The 20,343-nt window shown below is 40.1% G+C and overlaps 2 protein-coding genes across 2 annotated transcripts in view; one reads left to right on the forward strand and one right to left on the reverse strand.

The window, feature by feature from the left end:
- The window catches only part of babam2 (BRISC and BRCA1 A complex member 2), an 86,629-nt gene extending 75,547 nt beyond the window's left edge, over nt 1-11,082 (reverse strand). The window contains exons 1-4 of the mRNA XM_084569005.1: nt 10,725-11,082; nt 9,948-10,103; nt 8,209-8,285; nt 3,417-3,511 (exon numbers count right to left, since the gene is read on the reverse strand). Of these exons, the coding sequence (XP_084425131.1) occupies nt 3,417-3,511; nt 8,209-8,285; nt 9,948-10,084 (309 nt within the window). The 5' untranslated portion in view covers nt 10,085-10,103; nt 10,725-11,082. The remainder of the gene's footprint in view (nt 1-3,416; nt 3,512-8,208; nt 8,286-9,947; nt 10,104-10,724) is intronic.
- A 1,700-nt stretch (nt 11,083-12,782) lies between these two features.
- Nucleotides 12,783-20,343, forward strand: part of rbks (ribokinase) — a 35,419-nt gene continuing 27,858 nt past the window's right edge. The window contains exon 1 of the mRNA XM_084569007.1: nt 12,783-13,171. Coding sequence (XP_084425133.1) covers nt 13,113-13,171 — 59 coding nt within the window. The 5' untranslated portion in view covers nt 12,783-13,112. The remainder of the gene's footprint in view (nt 13,172-20,343) is intronic.

Genomic DNA, 20,343 nt, shown 5'->3' on the forward strand with positions numbered 1-20,343 from the left:
ATGAAGATGTTATACAACTTATAACACAAATAACATACTGTTCCAAACCATACTGACCATCTACTGTGTTTCACATGCATCATGTTTTCATCCAGTCTTTTTTTCCCACATTTCTCTGTCTAAACAGAAGCATTGATAACAAACCTACTCGAGGCCTGGTGACAGCAGGGAAAAACACAAGCCCAAAGAGAGGAGCTAATGATACCCTTGGCTTGCTGTAAACAAGAGCAATGTGCTGCTGAGACATCAAGATTTCAACCAGCCACTGACAGACGACCTAAAATTAGCCTAATGTTTACCCCCACTGGATAACAAAGGCCAGAAACACACACCCTGTGAGTTGTGCCTTTTGTGGACTTTTTGCATGAAGAGTCAGTAATAGTCAGTGGCACACAAATGTTCATTATCATTTGTTTAAATAAACGCATGTTACTCTGACTTTATGTTGTACAGTTCACCAGTTCATACTATGCAGGAAACTGGTCCATTGGTTTGGTTCTGGGTCTTCTAAATATAAAAACCCAGCACTGATAGTAAAACTTTCCAGGAGATATGGGGGGAAATTTATGGAACTGCTTGGAATAAGGACTTCTTCAATAGCGAGAGGGGGATGTACTTACTGAAAACGTACAGGAAAATGGGGGTGGGGGTGGAAGAGGAGGTTCTCAGACAGAGAGACAGGCGAAGGAGGATTAAGAAAGCAAAAAAAAATAAAAAATTACTGCAAAAACACAGCAAGACTGCAAGTGAGAAAATAAACAAGCATTGGGCTGCCAAGCTCTGGCTCAGCAGCGGTGCTTCCCCTTATGTGCGCAGCTGGATTTTTGAGACGGTGAGCAATACTCCCCTCTCTTCTCCCAGACTCTGACACAAGCAGGGGAATTTAGCTTCTCCATGCTAGGCTGCTACAAAAATAGCAGTAGTTAACTGAATGGTGCTAGCTAAATAGCTGCAGCTAAAGTCGTCAGGTGATAGCAAATTCCACCTATAGACCAAATAGCCCCAACACAGTTTTGACTCAATGACAGCCAATTGACATTATTTTCAAATTCCAAATAGTGTAGGGTCAAAAGTTTGTAAAGCAATAAAAGACAAAGCTTGTGCTGATTGTGGAATTAGAGGTCACACTGTTAGCAATATAGGTGTTTCCATCAGATGGAAACATGACTGCACAGAGCTGTCCTGTTCAGAACTAAGCCAGAAGAAGATTATTTGTTTTCGGGGGGAAAAAATTCCCCAAACCAGGGCTGTTGTTATTGGTGGTTGTTATTCTTTCGGAACCAGTCCCAAAAAACTCTCTAGAGGACAAGCGGTTACAGAAAATGCATGAATGAATGAAACAGTCCCAAAAAGTATCCAGTAGCACTACAGTATAAAAGCTGATTAACAAAGCAATGACCCTGTCATGTTGCTGCAACCCTGCAAAGCAGCAGGACCCCGTCCTCTGCCTTGTTATTGCCACCTAAACTGTGTTGAGATCAGAGAACTCCAAGTGTGGTAAGTCCTTTTATGCTGACCTTGCTTCAGCTTCACTTTTGAGGAGTAGCTGTGCCGTCCATCTTTATACTGTCTATGGTCAGAACATCAGCTAAAGAACATAAAAGAAATGGATATTTGAACGGGATGTGTGTGAAATATATTCAGCCTGTAGCTGCTCTGCATTTTGCAGAAAGAGATTTCAAGATGCACACAATAACGCACTGAATGGAATTCCAAGTTTTGGAGAATGTACCACACTAGTGTCCACACTGCAGCAGCTGAGAATAATAGTAGTTCGTGCAAATCTGTTTTTAGGGTACTTTTAGCTCCTACTTCCGGGCACATTGATTGGTTGAATTACACGAATGCAGCTATGTCAACCGGCTTAAAAAAAAAATATATATATGTATATATATATATATATAAAAAAAAAATAACTTTTGCCTTTGTACAAAACCAGTCATTATTGTGTGTGTATGCAATGTTGTTGTACTGTGTGTGGTGCGGTTACATATCACAGAGACATAAGTGATGTTGCTTTACCAACCGTAAAACTGCAATTAATCTGTCATTTAAGCATTAGTAAAGGTGAGGAAAAAGCAAATAGAAAAAAGCCCTTGAAGTTATGTATATCTTAGGAGAGCTCCCTGGTAGGTAGTCACCCTTAGGGAGTCCCGAGAACTGTTTAGTCCAAAAGCCCCTAAAGCTTTTTGGCAGAGGTTAAAGCTCTTTCATACAATTCAGACAACTTTTTATCCAACCATTTCAGCTTCTCTGACACATTTTCCATGTCCTCCAATTTCAACACCAAAATTCTGTTCAAGTTCAATTGAAGTGCATGGAAACGTGGGAACAGTTTGTTGAGGTTAAATTGTAACAGCTGTTGGAGTACTTTGGAATAAAATCACCTGAAATGATGTATGAATTATGTTATGACGACATGGATTTATATATCATAAAATGTTAAAATGTTCCAAATGATCCTAGTATCAATACCTTAGGACCACAAAAGAAGCGCATTTGAAACATGCACAGAGATTAACTGGAACTTGTTGTAACGACTATCTGTGGTGAAGAAGCTCACATTAATATACGAAAATTACAGCCACACCTCATGTAAAACTAGACAATGCTGATGCAATCAGTCCTTGAAAACCAGTTCTCCTGCTGGTACCTCCAAATCAGTTGTGACTCATCAGAGAATAGACATGGGCCTTCTGAGGGTGTCTGTCAACAGAATGTTGTTAGTGGGGGCCTTTGGGTCCTATGGGTTGAGGGGAGGGGCCTCTGTGGATCATCCCACAGATACTTGATCAGTTTGGGATCTAGTGAATTTGGAGGCCATGGACGGCAAGCATTAACACGAACCTCTTGCTCTGTTAAACTGATTGCTGAGCACCTGAATGCTAATATAACAATAATAATGTTAACTGTAATAATCTATCCTGCCTTTATTACACGACAGATTACAAACAAGGACGGGACATTTATCTTGTTTAGACTAGATTTCTAGTGAATCACTGCTTCGCACAGATTTCAATCAGATTTACAGATAAACAGTAAGTCAAAACAAAGCTCACAGCATAATGAAATGCAGCTCACAACAATTACTGCAACATTTCCAGCTCTCTCACACTGCACACCCACAGTAGCAGCAGAGTGTTAGTTTGCTTTTATGAAAGGTATATATGTGGCACTGCCCTCTGACTACTGGGATTGCTGAAGTCAGCAATTTAGGGCATCTGTGTGACATTTGAAAAGCATGCAATATGGCAAATTAATGAAAAAAAATTGCCTTTAACAAATGGGACGGTGCAAAAACAAATAGTGGTGAATTGTTATGCTGTGCAGCAGAGCAGTATAATAAAGCAAGCTGTAGATTCATAGTGAAATGATCGGCAACAACTCAGCCTTTTACATTCTTCCACAATACTCACTGGCAACTCTGAGGGCTCAGGGAGAAACTCTGCATCTTCTCCAAAGATAAAATCTGGAGGCAATTCTGGATACTGTGCATTGAATATGATATCCCCTGGGAGAGAAGAGAAGAACTTGTTATCACTTGTCTGATCCAAAATTTGCTGGTGCTACATTAAGCGCTATAATATGACAGCAACACATCAAGGTAGGTATCAGCCTGACTTTAATGTCAAATAAGCTCACTTTTGAAAATATGCAATCTCTGTGGGAATAATTATCTTAACTGTCAGTCGTCTGAATCCAGCGTGAAGTGACTTGTTGAGGCAGCCGTTTGTTTCAGGAGCTGCATTAAGTGCATTGCATGCGTTTGAGCTCCGGGCTCTTTTAATTCAGGTGCTTAAAGTAATGAGCGGACTTGACATTTACCACTGAAGCCACTGGAATCTTTGCAAACAGGTCTGTCTTGTAAAGATACCTGCATGGGTCTGTTAAGTTTGGTTTTTGTTTCATTATTATCTAAATGGAGTGAACGAAGAAAGGGCTGTAATCAGAAAATGCAGAAACGGGTCAAGACATTCAAATGAATTAAAAAATAAACTACCGACTGGAAAGGGCTCTCACTGCAGCAAGGACATGATCACATAACACGATGATCGGGGTGGTTCACAATGTTCTGATATTATGTTACACAATTCTATTTGTGTGCTGTTCTCTTCTGCTTTTTTTTTTCTTTTTTTTTTGCAGTTCCAGCGACAGCGAGAAGAGACGTACACACATGGAAGTACTTTTCCAGTGGAGAAGAGTCAAAGAAGGAAACGAGAGGATGTGTTGTAAATCTGTGACGAACCACTGGAAGCTTGTCAGAGAACTACTGGCGTGGTTCCAGGGGGGAAATGGCGGTCTTGGAGATGCAAACTTCACTGTGTATTCTGATTCGTTCGTACGCCGTGAAACAGCAATAAAGAAGCCTCACTCGAAATCTTGTCCCTGCGTTACGTGCCTTCTCAAAATCTTCCATTTCAGCCAGACATTTTATTGAAGTCATAAGGACATAATGTGCACGACAACAAAGGCCACAAATTGTTGTTTAGCAGTACCAGCCACGATGGTGAAGCAGAAGGGGGCAAGGCTTGCATTAATGGTGCCTAGCACTGTGCAGGGTGTACCATGCTTTTGCACGCTATCAGTAGGCAGGTCCGTAGACCGGGACAGTCCAACCTGCAGCTCTGCACCCTTGATTTAACAAACTTCCTTCCTCAGGCAAAATCGTAGGAAAGCACAACAGCTGCAGAGATGTCGCGTGCCATGCCTGAATGCCAGTGCAGGTTCTGTTTAGTTTTTTTTTTCTTTTTTCAGGGTGCTGCTTTCCTGTCTCTGTGAATTAAACAGTGTACACTGACATTAAACACTGTAGAGGGAAGTTGCTCGTGAAGGCTAAGTAAGGGTACGGGACATGGTCCAACTGCAATTTACAATCTCACGTTTTACATTATTCCAGGTCAGCTGTGATTTTCAGGTATTTTACTGTCATTAATCATCTATTTTACAACAACATTAACCGAACATGCCAAAAATACTGGTTCTGGCACCAGCAGCAAAAACGTTCAGATGGATGTAATCTCGCATGGTAAAACGTCTGGTCCTTAGCTCTAGGACACTTCGGCATGTGGTCCATGCGCCGGGGATCAAACCTCTAACCTCCTGGTTCATAGACAACCCCGCTGTACCTGCTGAGCCACAGCTGCCCATCCTGCTGCCGTCCAGATGGTATAAATCCTTGCTACAGTTTGCCATTGGATTCCAAGTGAATCCTTTGAGATTTTCTTTATTTACGTATACATTAGCTTTAAAATACAGTCAGCTCTTCATCTAAGTTACAAATGTGAACTGGCGGAATCTATTTGAACTAATAATAACAAAAAAATATCTATTGTTTTATCTATATCGAAGCCATCATTCAAACCTTCACAGTGTAGGCTGGAAAGAGTATCAAACCCCCAGGCTAATGACATCAACAAAAGCAAACTGGAGTCGGGAGTTAGCAAACCTGGAGTCCAATCAATGAAACAAGACTTGAGGTGTAGGTTAGAGCTGCTTTGACTTAAAAAAAAACATTTTAACATTTTGGGTTTGGTATTTATAGTCTGCTGATTGAGAAGAGAAAGAGAAGGGATCTTAGAGAACTTAGAAAGTGGTTAAAATTGGTTACTTTGAAAGCAATTACAACGTCACCTCAAAGAGTTTAGATATTAATTAGTCCATAGTTACAGAAATGGTCTATAAATGGTGACAATACAACACTATGTTCTTCTGGAAGCTCAACCTAAGATGGGTGGAGACTGTTTGATCATGTAAATTAGACACCCAGAATAGCACATACAAGCTGGTAAACATCCCAGTTCACGAGTCTACCGAACACCATGGAGGGATCTTCTGCTGTCCTAGAAAATTATCAATGTTTGCCAATAGCACGTCCACACTAAAGAGTGTACTGAAAAAAATGTATGGACGGATCAAAGTTTCAAGAGCCTGAGAACACATAGGACTATCACCCTGAAAACATCACTGAAAGCACGGTGGTGGCAGCATCGTGATTTGAGATTCTGTTGCTGCCTCTGGTTATCAGTGAGATGAAAGTGTTCATCAAGATATCTTCCAATGAGCCTATCCGGCTGAAGCTGAGTAGAAGTTGGGGATATAGCAGTACAAAGACCTTAAACATCCAAGTAAATCTCCTACAGAATGGCTTCAAACAAAGAGGATCCATCCCATGAGAACCTTGTGGGCATGCCATGAAATGATCTCTCATGAGCCATTCACAGCAGACATCTCAGCAGTTCTAATCTGCAGCTATGGAAAATGCTGGTTTGGGGTTACTGCTGCCAAAAGAGGCTCAATCATTTATTTTAAAAAGTTTACTCACACTTTCCCACCAAAAGAGTACAGTACTGGGCACGGTTAAAGGGCGTGTTCAATAAAGACCCAAAAGCTTATAAATGCTTGTGTTTTTTTTCCTCACTACAATGTGTTTGTACTTGCAACTGAGATGAAGATCAGATTTTATAACCAAATTAATGCAGGAAAAACAGGTCATGCCAAAGGGCTCACATGCTTTTTCTTGACACTTCTTGGGAATAGGGGTTTGAGAAACATGCTACTTTCCTGCAAACTTAAAACTCTTGTAATTATTTCTATATTTTGTTATTTGGGTTGTTCTGAGGAAGGCAAAATGGGTTCATCTGGGTTTTCTGCTTCTCTAGAGACAAATATATGAGTTCAAATTTATAGTGCCTTCATGCACTAAATCCACAAATTCCAAGTCTAGCCACAACATCCTAACACAGGGCTCAACAATTCTTGTCTGGACAGAGCTTTTTTTTTTATTTTTTAAACAAATTGTGCAAAGTAAGCAAAGTCTGCTTCCTCTATCCAGTCATAGGTTATTTCCCCATTCAGGGCCATATCTGCACCCAACAACCAAAGCAAACTTCTTACACTTAATGTTGATGTCCTAACATGGATATCATTAACATGTATTCACTTTTAACACCTGCACATTTAATTATTGTATTTTGAAAGGGATTACGTTCAAAGAACTAACTCATCAGCCACAAAAACGTGCTTCTAGCTCAAACATCTAGTTGTTGTCACGTGCTGTCTTTTTGATGTGGGCGAGAATATTGATAGCAGACGTTTCGAGAAATTCAGATAAACTTCAATGCAGAAAAGACGTCGCACAGATGAGTGTGTATTGTTTCCAAGCTTTGTTAACAGCTAAATCTGTTCAATGGATTTCAGTCGTGAAAGTCTGGGTGGCCACGTAAAACTGGAAGATGATACGTGATGGTATCTTTTCAAGACGCATGTGCACACAGGCCTGACATGTGTCTCGTGAGTCACTGTAATTCCAAGAAGTTAAAATTGATCTTGGTCCTGATTATGATCACACTGAGTAACATCGGCCGCCACTTCAGGAGGCACGCTTGGAGGGGAAAGTCTCTGAAGTGGGGACCTGATTATGACGTGAGAGACCCTTCCTGTAAAGTTCAGTGGCACAAACCGCATCATGTTTACTGGTATCACTGTACTAATGAAGCATCACCATCATGGCATGAATAGTCATCTTGTTTTTGTATTTAAGGAATTCCTGTGGGTGCCTTTGACCTTGCTGCTTGCTTGGTAAGTGCAATTACGACCTGTTCCCATTGTGCAGTATAATTTCAAAGTAACAGAGAATGTTTGTGTGGCGTTCTTGTCACAATTCCACATAATTTCTAAATGTCTTAGTTTAACCTCTGGTGCACTGAATAATTATCAACTGGTGTCGACTCCAAACCACCTGCCCTCTCTCAACTGGTCAACTGTAATAAAACAACGTCAGCTATGAATTTCTCTCTTCAAAGTACAGGCCCATTGGTTTAGACAATGAACGAATTAACCTGAGCACTGCTGGTAATCCGCAACAACCTGTCAGTGCTTACAATTTAAAGCACAAAGAAGCAACAAATTGCGTAAAAGCTGGAATCACAGTGGAATAAATTGTGCAATCAATGTGATTAGACCTCAGACTGTTTCACCTTAATTAGCATTTGTTATAAATCTAACAATATAATGCTGGCCGCAGTGTGATTTTACGCCCCTGAAGAGCCCTTAGCTTAGCTGACCCATACTATTTTATCGACTGCTACAACTACTTTGTTACTTTATAAGGCAAAGAAATGTTCCCCAATAACAACAAATATCAGTGACTCATTATTCAAACAGAAGTGTCCGAAGTGTCCAAAGTAGGACTGGGACTCGTTTACTTACATTTCAGGGTTTCTCCAGCATAGGGGATGTGAAGTTTAAAGCGATCACAGCAAGGACCAGGGGTCAGAGATGTACATCTGAACATGGAGGGCGAGGATAAAAACAACACAAGACAGTCAGGGGGAGCACAAAATTGACTTAGAGCTGTAACAATTCACCAAATATAAAATTCTGAATAAAGGTGCACCAGTATTAAATTACTACTCATTTAGTTGCAAATGCAAAACCGCACATTGGAAAATATAGATATGTCTGGACTGACAAGTTTATTTTTCAAACTAATATTTACACGGCTAGAAGGAAGGACATATTACTATGAATGCCAGTTTTTGAGTCATGATTCTGGAAGTACACTAAATACTACCACTACACTAAGGACACAGCCATCTTGTTTGAATAACTGCAACTGTCACTGGACAGCAGCGACCTAGGGCTTGGTATTTGTGTCAAGTGTAATCAGGCAAGAACACACCCACCACTGGGTTGACTGACCGGTTCAGTGCGAGCAGAGAACTGGCAAATTCTAGCTGCTACAAAGTCAACCTGAAGTATGAGTAACAAGTTCTAACCTATTGAGGCCTGGAAATTACGAAATAAAAAATTAATTAATTTAAAAAATAATGACTCAATAAATTAATTCATATACCATTCAATGCATCAGAAATAATATGAAAATAAATTAATTTTGATTTATATAATAATTCGGTGTTCATTCATTATTTTGGTTTTATTTAGCATTTGTATTTAATTACCATTGCATTCATTTCCCTGTGTATCTATTTCTCCATTTTATTCTTACTTATTCTTATTTCAGTGTATTACCTTCTATATTATTTTCTCTAACCATTAGTTCAACTAAAGCTCCCCACTCTGTAATGACAGTCTGCTTCGGCTTCAGGCAGTTTTCTTGCTACATTACCAAACATGATTATTTGCAGTGAGAAAAGGAAAGGATGTTCATCTATATAGCATACTTCATTAAATGTCTATTAAAAAGCATCGCCACATCATCCACAACAGCCATAACAGAAATAAACTGTGACGAAGCTGTCTTATCTCCAATTATTGCTCCATCAAATGATATTCTATATATACACCGATCAGGCATAACATTATGACCACCTTCCTAATATTGTGTAGGTCTCCCTTGTGCCTCCAAATCTGTTGTGACTCATCGGAGAATGGACATGGGCCTTCTGAGGGTGTCCTGTGGTGTCTGGCAACAGAATGTTGTTAGTGGGGGCCTTTGGGTCCTATGGGTTGAGGGGAGGGGCCTCTGTGGATCATCCCACAGATACTTGATCAGTTTGGGATCCAGTAAATTTGGAGGCCAGGTCAACACCTTTTTCATGTTTTTGAGTTGTTCCTGAATTGTTTTTGTGTGTATCTGTGTGTGGCTGCATCCTGCTGGGGATGGCTGCTGCCATCAAGGAGTGTCATTGCTATGGGGTGGGGGTGCCTGGTCTGCTCTAGGTGGGTGCTACATGTCTAAGTAACATCCACATGAATGCCAGGTCCAAAAGGTACACAGCAGAACACTGAATTGTCACAAGATGATCAACATTATTTAATACTCCTGTCAGTGGTTTTAATGTTGTGGCTGATCGATGCATATAAAATATGCAGGTATGTTTTTTCAGATAAATCTTTCAAACAATGCGCAGTGCTGAAAAACATATGTAAAACCAGACTGGTGAAGTGCCGTGCAAGAAAGACTTAGGGGCAAAATTACACCTCACCCAGTTTTAAGATCTGTGACGCGGAGGCAGTTTGTGGAGTCCAGCCCCACGCGGCCGTTCCTCACCACGCTGCACAGCAAGGGCCGCAGCTCAGGTGAGATCCGGTGCAGCGCAACCTCAGGTGACATGTTGTTCATTTTACCCACTCTGAGGAGTCTGTGGAGACACGACGAGTGGAATGTGATTCAGCGTAATTTATTAAAACAGCCTTTTACAAAGCAATAACAATACGTCTTTTTTTTTTAAAGATTCAAAGAACAGGAAATACTTCACGTAGGCGTCATTTGTCATTATTAGCTGTCATTTCCTGGTGTTATGGAAATGTTTGTACGCAAGTTAGAATCTATTTCCTGCTCTGAGATTTTAGCTTTCTTCCCGAATTATTAGGAGAAGACGTGACGAATACACCGAACGGAAAAACTATTCACCCCAGTAACCCTGAAAGTTTCGGATTATGATTAGAAGTAAGCACCAGGAGGTGTCTACATGTAGCTATAGCAGAAAGCCTTCTCTCTCAAAATAAACACATAGAATGGGCACACAGCACGGGAAACACATAATGTGCTTATTGATACATTAAATGTTACTTTATAGTTGGTTGACACAATCCATTCCCCAGCTAGGATGTCAATGATCGCAAGCTTGGCACGTTAGCCACTATTAGCTTACCACAAATTGCTAGGTCCATTTGACACAATTTAAACGTTTAGCGTGCCCGAGAAATAACTTGCTCATTCACGTCCGTTCGCATACATCATGCGGTGTGTGTTACAGTACCTGAAACAGCTGGAAGTCAGATAATTTCAGGGTTAACTCCAATGTTTACTTCATGCTCTCAGAATTTCCGGTACATGTTGTTTGGGTCCTCGCGAGAGCCCCGCGTTTAGCCGTCCGCAATAATGCCTGTTAGTACAATGTTTTTTTCCACTACAAGAGCCAAATTTAGCGGTGTTATATTACTCATAAAGCATTTGTTAGTTCACATAAATATAAAAAAATCAACCTGAAGTCGCATTTAATGCATATGCTCTAATTCAATGATAACAGTCGATCCGGCAATAGCTATACCGTTATTCAGCTGTCACACTGCACTTTGACCGTCACTTTGCCCACTCTGCAGAAGCAAATGTGAGTTCTAGGTAGCTATTGCACCTTTTTTTTTTTTTTTCTTAAACACACTTTATTTTAACTTTAGCAGTCGCGTAATTAAGCTGTGCTCGTTTTTATGGGTCGCTCATTCCGAAATGCTAGATTTGGAATATTTGTCTACACATTAAGTTGTTGTAAAGTTAGCTTAATAGTTTCATTTTGTGATATTTTGACGTTTAACAGACAGCTACAAACCTTACTTTATATCAGTTGTGCAATTATTCACGTATATACTCAAGAATATGAACGTCTGCAGAAAATGCAAGCATTTTAATCCTGATACTGTAGATCTATTGGCATGTGTGTTGGAAATGTGATTGATTTCACCAAAAGCAGTCTTACCCCGCCCTTTCAACTAAAAACACATTTTTTTTAATTTTTTTTTATTGGAAAAGTGGCAAAATACTGTATATAATCAACTATTACGAACTTGCATGGTGGATGACTGTTGAGCATTTCTTTGCGTGTTTTTCATACACCACTGAAACCACCTCACAGAAAACATGCAGAGTGCAAATTAATTTTCTCCAGTAGAAACTGGGGAAATAAAAATGCAGGATGAGCACAAAGGCCAAGAAGTCCTAATAGCGCCTGCAGCAAGACTTGTGGTAATTCTACATGGGGGTAGTTCGGCTGATTCACAGCTGGGAAATTCCACGTTCGTGGAGCTGATTCAGAATCCCTGATTACAGCCCCAGCATAAACACTGTATGTCTGGTTAACATCCAACCGTTACGGGTGTCATTCTTTCAGAGGTACGAGCAGTTAGCTGTCTTATTAGGTCAGCATTCAACTATGATACAGTTTTACGTAATGGTTAAGAAATTATGACCCTGGCACTAAAAAAAAAAGGGCTTTTACAAACTGTTTGTGTGCTTGGGAGTAGGTTTCAAACAGTATTTTTGTGATTACAGTTCATTATCTTAACTTCTGAAAAGGATTTTTTGTACATAAATGGTCTTATCATCATAATAACAATAATTATCCAGTTAAAACTTGACTCCCCAACCAGACATAGGCAAAATATGTACTCCTACAAGGTTTTTAAAACAGTATTTTCTTTTGGATTGTGCTTGACCGCTTGGTCTAAATCGTTTAAACCACTGTGTGCAACTTTGATTTGCAAGCTTTTGAGTGCATCACATTGTCGTTCTAGAGCACATTTTGTTCAATTCGTGCAAAGACACTCATCTGACACGTGTACTGCTTATTTTTCTGAAGCTGAGTGGAATCTTACGCTAATACAACTTCACAAATACAGCTTCAGTTTGGTCAGCCACTGTTTGATAAGTCAGCTCAAATTCAACAAGCGATGTAGAGCTTTCAGGGGGTTACCTGCTGTTGGAAGTGGTCAGAAAAGGCCTATACCGTAACATTCTCCTCCAGCGGAGGGGTTTAGGCTATCTTTGCATGCCTGCAGAGGGAAGACAATATTTTACGAGATGTGGGAGAGAGAATTGAGCCATCCTACAGCCAGCGGCCAGGCTTTCCAAGTCTTCCACTGCCTAGGAAGAGATTTGAAGAGATTAACACACTAGCATTAGCTTCAATACAAGCCGAGGATTGAATTAATTAAAGTCTTTGCTGGGCTGTGGCGCGTTCACGTGGAGCAGCATTGAAATGCCCCCACCACCCCCCCTCTCCACCACCAGGGAGATTGGAATATGTCCAACTCAGGCAGCGATGAATGCTCTATTTTTACCTTCTTCCTTGTTTCAGTCAAGCTCATGCTAATGTGGGAGATAAATAAAATTGAGTGATTTTTGTTTGGAGGCTGTTGAGAAAGTACTTTACATATTTTTGCCTGAAATGCCCCAAGATGTCCGCTGTGCTTTAGATATTGTCCTCATTTTTGCACAGGTTTTGCAGGAAGGGCTCAGTGACTGTTGAGAAATTCAGGAATCTCCTCTATCAGCACATGCTTTGAATTAATATAATCTTAAAAACATTTTATGCCCCGGAAAGGAGAGTTGTTGCTGTAGAAGTGACACAAATGTGTATCTTGATCACCAGATCATGGCTGAGGAAGCTTTTGATGTGGTGGTGGTCGGCTCCTGTATGACTGACTTGGTGAGGTGAGTAAATCTAACCCTTATTCAACTTTGCCTACTAAGTCCCTTTGCAGCAAATCACGCCGTGTGACCATTGTGTGCTCGCCAAAGTTACCATAATTAATCCTTATTTTTAATTTTTTAATTTTTTTATTTTTTTTTTTAATTTTAAGTTTTTTTTTATCAAAAGGCTGCGTAGAAAGTGTCTAGCTAAATCTGGGTTCAGGAAACTCCCCTGCTTCCTCAGGTGGGCCCTACAGGAAGCAGCACATTGGGCAAATTTTCATTCCCATATTAGGAAATCTATTTCAGAAATGTGAAGCACAGTTGCTCAACCTTTGAGTTAGAATTCTGTGTGTCAACATGTTTAGCCGATTTGTCGGAAAGTTAAAATAATATATATACGTGTGTGTGGGTGTACGTATGCGTGTGTGTGAGGGCAATAAAAATACAGTAAATATGTCTGAAATGTGTAATATTCTATCTCCTCTATGTTGTATGTTTATGTTCCCAGCGTATGGTTCATATAATACAAGGGTCCCAAGATGACTTAAGGGATCGTGAAAGTATTGAAAGTATTTTGTATTTTTCCTGTGAAGTAAAACTTTACACCTCAACTGGGCCACCAAGACTTGATCAAACAAACAATTACTGCATAGTTACACTAATTTTTTTTTTTTTTTAATGTATTTATGGTGTGTTCTGAATGTGTACTCATGCATAGGTTTTACAGTTTTTATTTATTGTGTAGTTTTCAGATTTTTGCATTATTTTCTTTATTCTGGTTTCCTTCCTGTTTAATTTCGCGACGTTTGCCTGTAATACGTGCACCTCAAGCTAATTTATTTATTATATAAGAGATATTATTTTATTTTACTTCGTTATAAAGACACGCTAGCAGAAATAGCTTAGAAGGCTTTTAGCTTAGACGTTTTTTAAATCCTCCTCAAACTGTAATTGTTCCACTTGACAGTCTGGCATGGAGGGTGGTGCCTTTACTCAATATGAAAACCAAAAAACGTAAGAACAAAAGCGCGAGGAATCCATTGATGCAATCATTAGCACACCCAGCTAATTATGCTACTTACCGCTGTAACTGTCAGGAAGTCAAGCAGCACGTCATCATCTTATTAGCTTGCATGTGGTAAAGGTTGCGCTAATAAAGCCTGGTTTATGGCCGGCATCCAGAAGACTAGACGCTTTGTAGTAGTTATTTTTATTTTTATTTAAGGTTAGCAGCTCTTTCCGGAGTTTCCACTCCAATAACCATCGTCACCATTACCCAAAATAGAATTGCATTTTCCAGGTTCATTGGCTAAAATATTAGTCCCAAGAAAATACAAAAAAAAGTTTCATCTTATTTTAGAAGATTACGGAAGAGCAGGATACATTGGAAGAAGCTAATGTTTGCTATATTAGGTAGCTAGCACATACAATCTTCCTTCAGCTGTTTCAGATTTGCAACGGCGACTTTGCCGCTAGGTTTTTTTTTATAGCATGTTGGAAATAAAATAAGAATTAAATGTGCCACTGTTCATGTAAACTGCATCCAACATGAGAGCGGAAAGCTCGGGCGGAGCAACGGCAACTTGGAGGATGCTGCTCTGCAAATGGTCAATTGTCTTTACCTAAAGCGTGTTTCCCTTTATTATTATTATTATCCACCACAACCGCCAGTTTCCTTTAGGGATTTTATTTTGACATGTACGCCTGTGGAAAATTTGGCATATTATAGGCTGAGGGGTGTTTTCCATCATGGCTCGAAATGGACTCCGCAGCCCTGCCCACAAGAATAGAGGAAGTGTTCTAAAGTTAGACGCCGCTGCTGTCTTTTCAGTATTTGTGCTAAAAGCCCGAAAATGTTATTGGGAACATGGGTAGTCTGAGAGTGTCTGGTTGGTGTCTAGCAGTAATAGTAAGCAGATTCCTGCTTCTAATCCTTTTGCTAAATCACAACACATGTTCCCACTGAACATACAAACACTGCCAGTAGCACAAATAGTCTTTCAGGGCATTGTTCAAAACACATAAGCTGCTGTGTTAAAGTATTAAAATTTATAAATTAGGTTGAAAAGCAAATCATTGACCCAGGAGAACGCAGGTGGTTTCATTTAATGGTAAATCCAACTCTGGTTTTAAACATTCAAAGTGTGCAGATGATCTGGTCTAATTGCTGCCTGCTAAAATGTCAGTGTTGCATCATCCTCATACGTGGTGAGATCTGTTGAGCCAAGAAGGATCCATTCCCACAAATTGTTAGTCATCAACTCCAGCACAATGGGTTAGTTGAAAACAATTTGTCACCCTCATTTACCATAACCTTTGTGAGCAGTGACACAATCTCAAACGACACATGAAACAGCTTTAATGTCAAAAGTCCTCATGGGCTCCAGCCAACTAAATGTCTTCCTGTCACCGTGAAGATGCGTGTTGTCTGAGCCCGTGCAACAGATAAACAGCTTCAATTATGTTTTTATTTGAAACCTGGGAATAATAACTGTCACCCGGGTGCCAGCAAATGAATATCTGAATAAAAAAATAAAAAAAATAAAAAAACACACACAATCTGTGCTATTGGAAAGTTTCATGGCCCTCTTGCGAGGACACACAAGTCGTCACATTTTAGTTGTCGCTCAGACTGGTCCACAAGTCGCCACTTATCAGAAACACATGGCTTCTCCTACTGCATTTTTTTTTTTTTTTTTTTTTTTTTATGGAGGGGACTATTTATTTTGTTGCTCATTAGCAAATCAGGCAAAGACTTTCTGCTTTGAAGGGCGGGAGTTGTCAGTTAAGGCTCTAATAAGCTAGCAGAAAATGGCCTGTTTTCGGTCTGTTTGTGTGCGTGGGTGTGTGTGTGGGTGTGTGTGTGTGTGTTGGGGTGTTTGGGATGGAGGTCATGAATGCGCGTAGGGTAATACGTTTGCAGTCCTTCAAAGTGACATGCATGGCTTTGAAGTTAGAAATCCAGTTGTCTTGAACAGTCAGTGTTTGGGTGGCGGCACAATAGACTGCGGAGGCACACACACACACACACGCTCTTTTTCTGTCTGCTTCTGCTGCACAAACGCAGAATGTAACGCGGCTATAAATGCATCCGCCAGACCGTGAGGTATGTTGTTAGGTGGTAAAGGGTTATGTTTAATTGTCTACTATCTGCGGCGCACAAAAGTGGAGGTGCTGAGCCGCTCAGGCTTTCAACTCGCTGTCAAAGCCATACAGTGCCCCCTACTGCCACAGTTTCCTGAGTGGAGACATGGAGATGTTTGCTCTGTGAAACCTGAGTTCATTTCTTATCACGGTAATACCTTTTTTCATTTTTTTTTTTTTTTTTTTTGCTATAATTCATCTTACGCCTACAAATTTACATTAGTTCACATATCTTAATGTAATAATTTGTCTAAAGATGCCTTAGTGCATTCCCTTGATTTATGTTCTCAGAGGGCATAGCTGCTAAAGTGATATTATTATTATTCATTTATATGTTTGAGCAGAAAATGTGGGCAGAGATAAAAGTGGCTTATCTACAAATAGGTGTTGTAGATAAAGCAACTTGAAACATCTCGTTTTGATATTGGAACTTTGATGGGCAGTTTTTACAAATTCAGGATGCTCAATGGACAACGTCTTAAGATTATAAACATACATTTCTCAATACAGCAGTTTCTCAAATGATTTGTTTCTTCTTTTTCCTTTTCTTCTTTTGAATTGATTTATTTGGCAGAGATAGGTCATGAAGAGATATGGAGTAAAATATAGTAGCCCCATGTGGTATGCACTTACCAGGTTTCCCCAAATCTTAAATAATTAAAATATTCTCTGTTTTTCTTATGAGTCTGTGGCAAACAGACTCCTACCGGGTTTAGCGTGATATAACAATTTGAAATGCCAACTTATGATGGGCATGTGAGTGTGAATGGATGTCTGTCTCTCTGTGTTAGCCCTGAGATAGAGTGGAGACCCGTCCAGGGTGTACCCCGCCTCTCGCCCGATGACAGCTGGGATAGGCTCCAGCAGACCCCGCGACCCTTCACAGGAACAAGCGATTACAGAAGATGAATGAATGAATGAACCTGTGATGGGCCCTTTTTCACAATTTCATGACATTCCATGAACCAGAAGATGATTTTACTGAGAATGAATTCACAAATTAATAATGAGAATGAAGGTCAGTTGCAGCCCTCTGCAGTAGCAGAAGCTAAAGAAGATTGCTTATTTTCATATATGTGCCACGGTGGAATCAGTTAGACCTCCATAGCCTTTCAGACCACGTTTCAGATGTGTTGTTAGTGCATTGATCCCTGGTCTTTTTCTGAGAGTTTAAAAAAATATAAAGAATATAAATATATTTCTTCTCTCTTATTATCTTGGCATAGACCGGAAACCAGTGCCAGAACTCTCTTTTGCACATTTGACATTCTTTAGTGATAAATTTTTGCTCATTTGAAAAAATGCTTTTTCTAGTTCAAACAATTAGCACATAATTTACTAAGTTGTTATATTTAAAATACCTCAGATTGTCTTAAGCATTACAATCTGTATGTAAAAATAAATAAATAAATGAGAATAGCTGTAACGTCCCCGAGCTCCAGGAAGCTCAGACACTGAGCAGCTGGATGAGTGGCTTGTTACATCTCCAGTTCTAGTTTGTTTCTGACCAATGAGTGAATAATGGCAACCTGCACGTGGCTCCAACAAATGTGGGACCACACAAAAATAAACACCCACGTATGCGACAACACTGCACCTCTTGTTAGCAGAGCAGTTTACCGTGTCCATGTAAGGTATGTTGTCCTTGCTCAGCCTGTTCTTTGTTAAGTCCCCCCACCTTGTCCTCATTTACCGGCGCTTCTGCTAAAGAGACCTTTGTGGACAAGGAAAACGTACACAAGACAAGAACAAATAAGTCTCCTCTCGATAGTACATGAACTTGGAAAACGCACTCGCTTTAGTCGCAATATGAGTTGAAGGTCATTACACTTCAGCAATATTGTTTATTTTGTATTGCACACCCACGTAGTATGCACACTTACCACTCTGCAGTTCAATAAAAATTTAATTAATACAGGCAAAAGCTTGACCTTGTTCTGTAAATCTTATTTCGAAAGCAATGAGTTCACTGGAGGTCGTGTTTGGAACTGGAAAGACGAGCTCTAGTTCAAACTTTGGAAAACAACATGTCGATTTGTTTTTGTCCACGTCTGCTTCCCCCTGTTGCTCACCAACTGCTGAGGAATGACTTTAATAGAGACGGAGGAGTGGGAAATGAGAGCCGGCCTCAAAGCAAACACTCCACGTCACTGAACACCTGCTTTGGCCTTTTGGTTCCGTGGGAGAAAACTCACGGAGGTTGCACTTTAGCACATAACTGCCCTGTTTGTGCTGCTGCGCTCACCACAGACAACAATAGCCAAGTGTCTCTCCAGGGCTTGAAGAGGTGTGGGTGGGTTTATTTAAGAATTTGGAAATCTGTTTATCATACCTGTCAGTTATCCGGGTTCAGGTGGCTGTCGGCCAAATGTGGAGCCATTATGTTAAAACTTCATAATGGCAGTGTTGTTGTTTTTTTTTGTGTTAAACGTACAAATGTTATGCTGTTTATGACAATTTAATAGATATCTTTGTAAATGTCAGCAAATGTTAAGAACAAATAAATCGGTTTCCTGGGCGTTTTTGTGAAAGGCTGGTAGGCAGAACATTGGTGAGTGACCTGTGTTGGAAGAACAGACAAATGCTGCTTCTTACATGATAATCCAGTCAGCCTCAACACCTGACAGGAAGCCTTCCTGTCAGATTACTGGAAAAGTACAGTACTAAAGAAGCCTAGGCTCAATAGTTAGATCCATAAATTGGTAATATGCATATCTGCGGAGAAGTTGAGAAGATGGATACCATTCTCACGTTTGCCCTTCGAGCATTACGCTGGCCACAAATTAGCTTAGCTTAGCATAGCTTTTGCGATATAATTGTACTTTTTTTTTTTTGGATGACACAAACATATTTAACATTCAAGAGAACATGGCTAATTGTTCCCCAGTTGCTTCCGGTCTTTACGTAAAGCTAAACTAATAGCCTAGCGGCTGTAGCTTCATATTTGGAGATATTAAATATGAACATAGATACAGATATTAGTGAGGAATCCATAGTCTTTGACTACGCTACTCAAAAATTAGTCCGCATATCCCCAAAAGTGCCCCAATATGTTTCCCAAATCTAAGCCAAAATACCCAGAAGTTGCATCAAATATTTTTTGGCAGAAAGTTGGTGTGAAGCCCCTTTTTTTTTTTTTGTTTAGCAGCGACATAGTCATACAACAAAATGACTGATTGTAGGACTATCCAGTTGCATGCAGAGGTATTTTGTTGAAAGAAAAACACGTTTCATAATCAAATCCAAATGGAGTGTTACAAGACTCATGTTCTGATAAGAACTGAGTCTGGCTACACCAAGTTAAAGTCACATAGTCTAGTGATTGATGACTGAATACTTTTTCTTTTTTGGCAAGAGGACATGATCAGTATCTGCACACTCATCTCCTAAGTGTGCGGCAAAGCTGAAGTCTCTGCCAGAAGCTAGGTAACTTAGCATAGCATAACAAAACTTAACAGCTGGATGCAGCTAGCCTGATTCATCCAAATGTGTGTTTTGTTTTTTCTTAGCTGTGCAACTGTGAGTCTGGCAAGATACAAGATACTTCCTTTGTGATCATTGAAGATGCTTGTAGGTGGACATCGTGTTGTGTTGGTGTGAGTTTGTGATAGGTGGCTTTTGCTGTTTTAGCCAACCTGACCATGTCCAATCACTGTGTCGATTAAATGTGTAGTTTATATGCAAGTAGGGACCAATACTAAATATTTCTTCAAAATTTCTTCTTAATATTTAAAGTCATTTGTGCATTTGATGCGACTTCTCTCTCCGGGACTAACACAGCTGTGACATGGGTGCCTGAAAAAAACTGGGTGCAGCAAGTAGAATAGGTAATGTGTGCGTGGAGAAAAGGAGTGCGCGCGTGTGTTTTCATGTGTTCAACCTTTGTTCTGTTTCCTTCTCACCGCATTTCAGCCTCACTGACTCTACATCCTGTTATAGCTTTGGGTAGTTCAGTGTTTTCACACGGTGATGTAAAAACAGAAGCATTTTTAACATCCTCCAGTGTTTGCCACCAGCTTCTCAGTTACTGGAAATCCTGGGATTGA

The sequence above is a fragment of the Chelon labrosus genome, assembly GCF_963514085.1.
Source record: "Chelon labrosus genome assembly, chromosome: 20".
Lineage (NCBI taxonomy): Eukaryota > Metazoa > Chordata > Actinopteri > Mugiliformes > Mugilidae > Chelon > Chelon labrosus.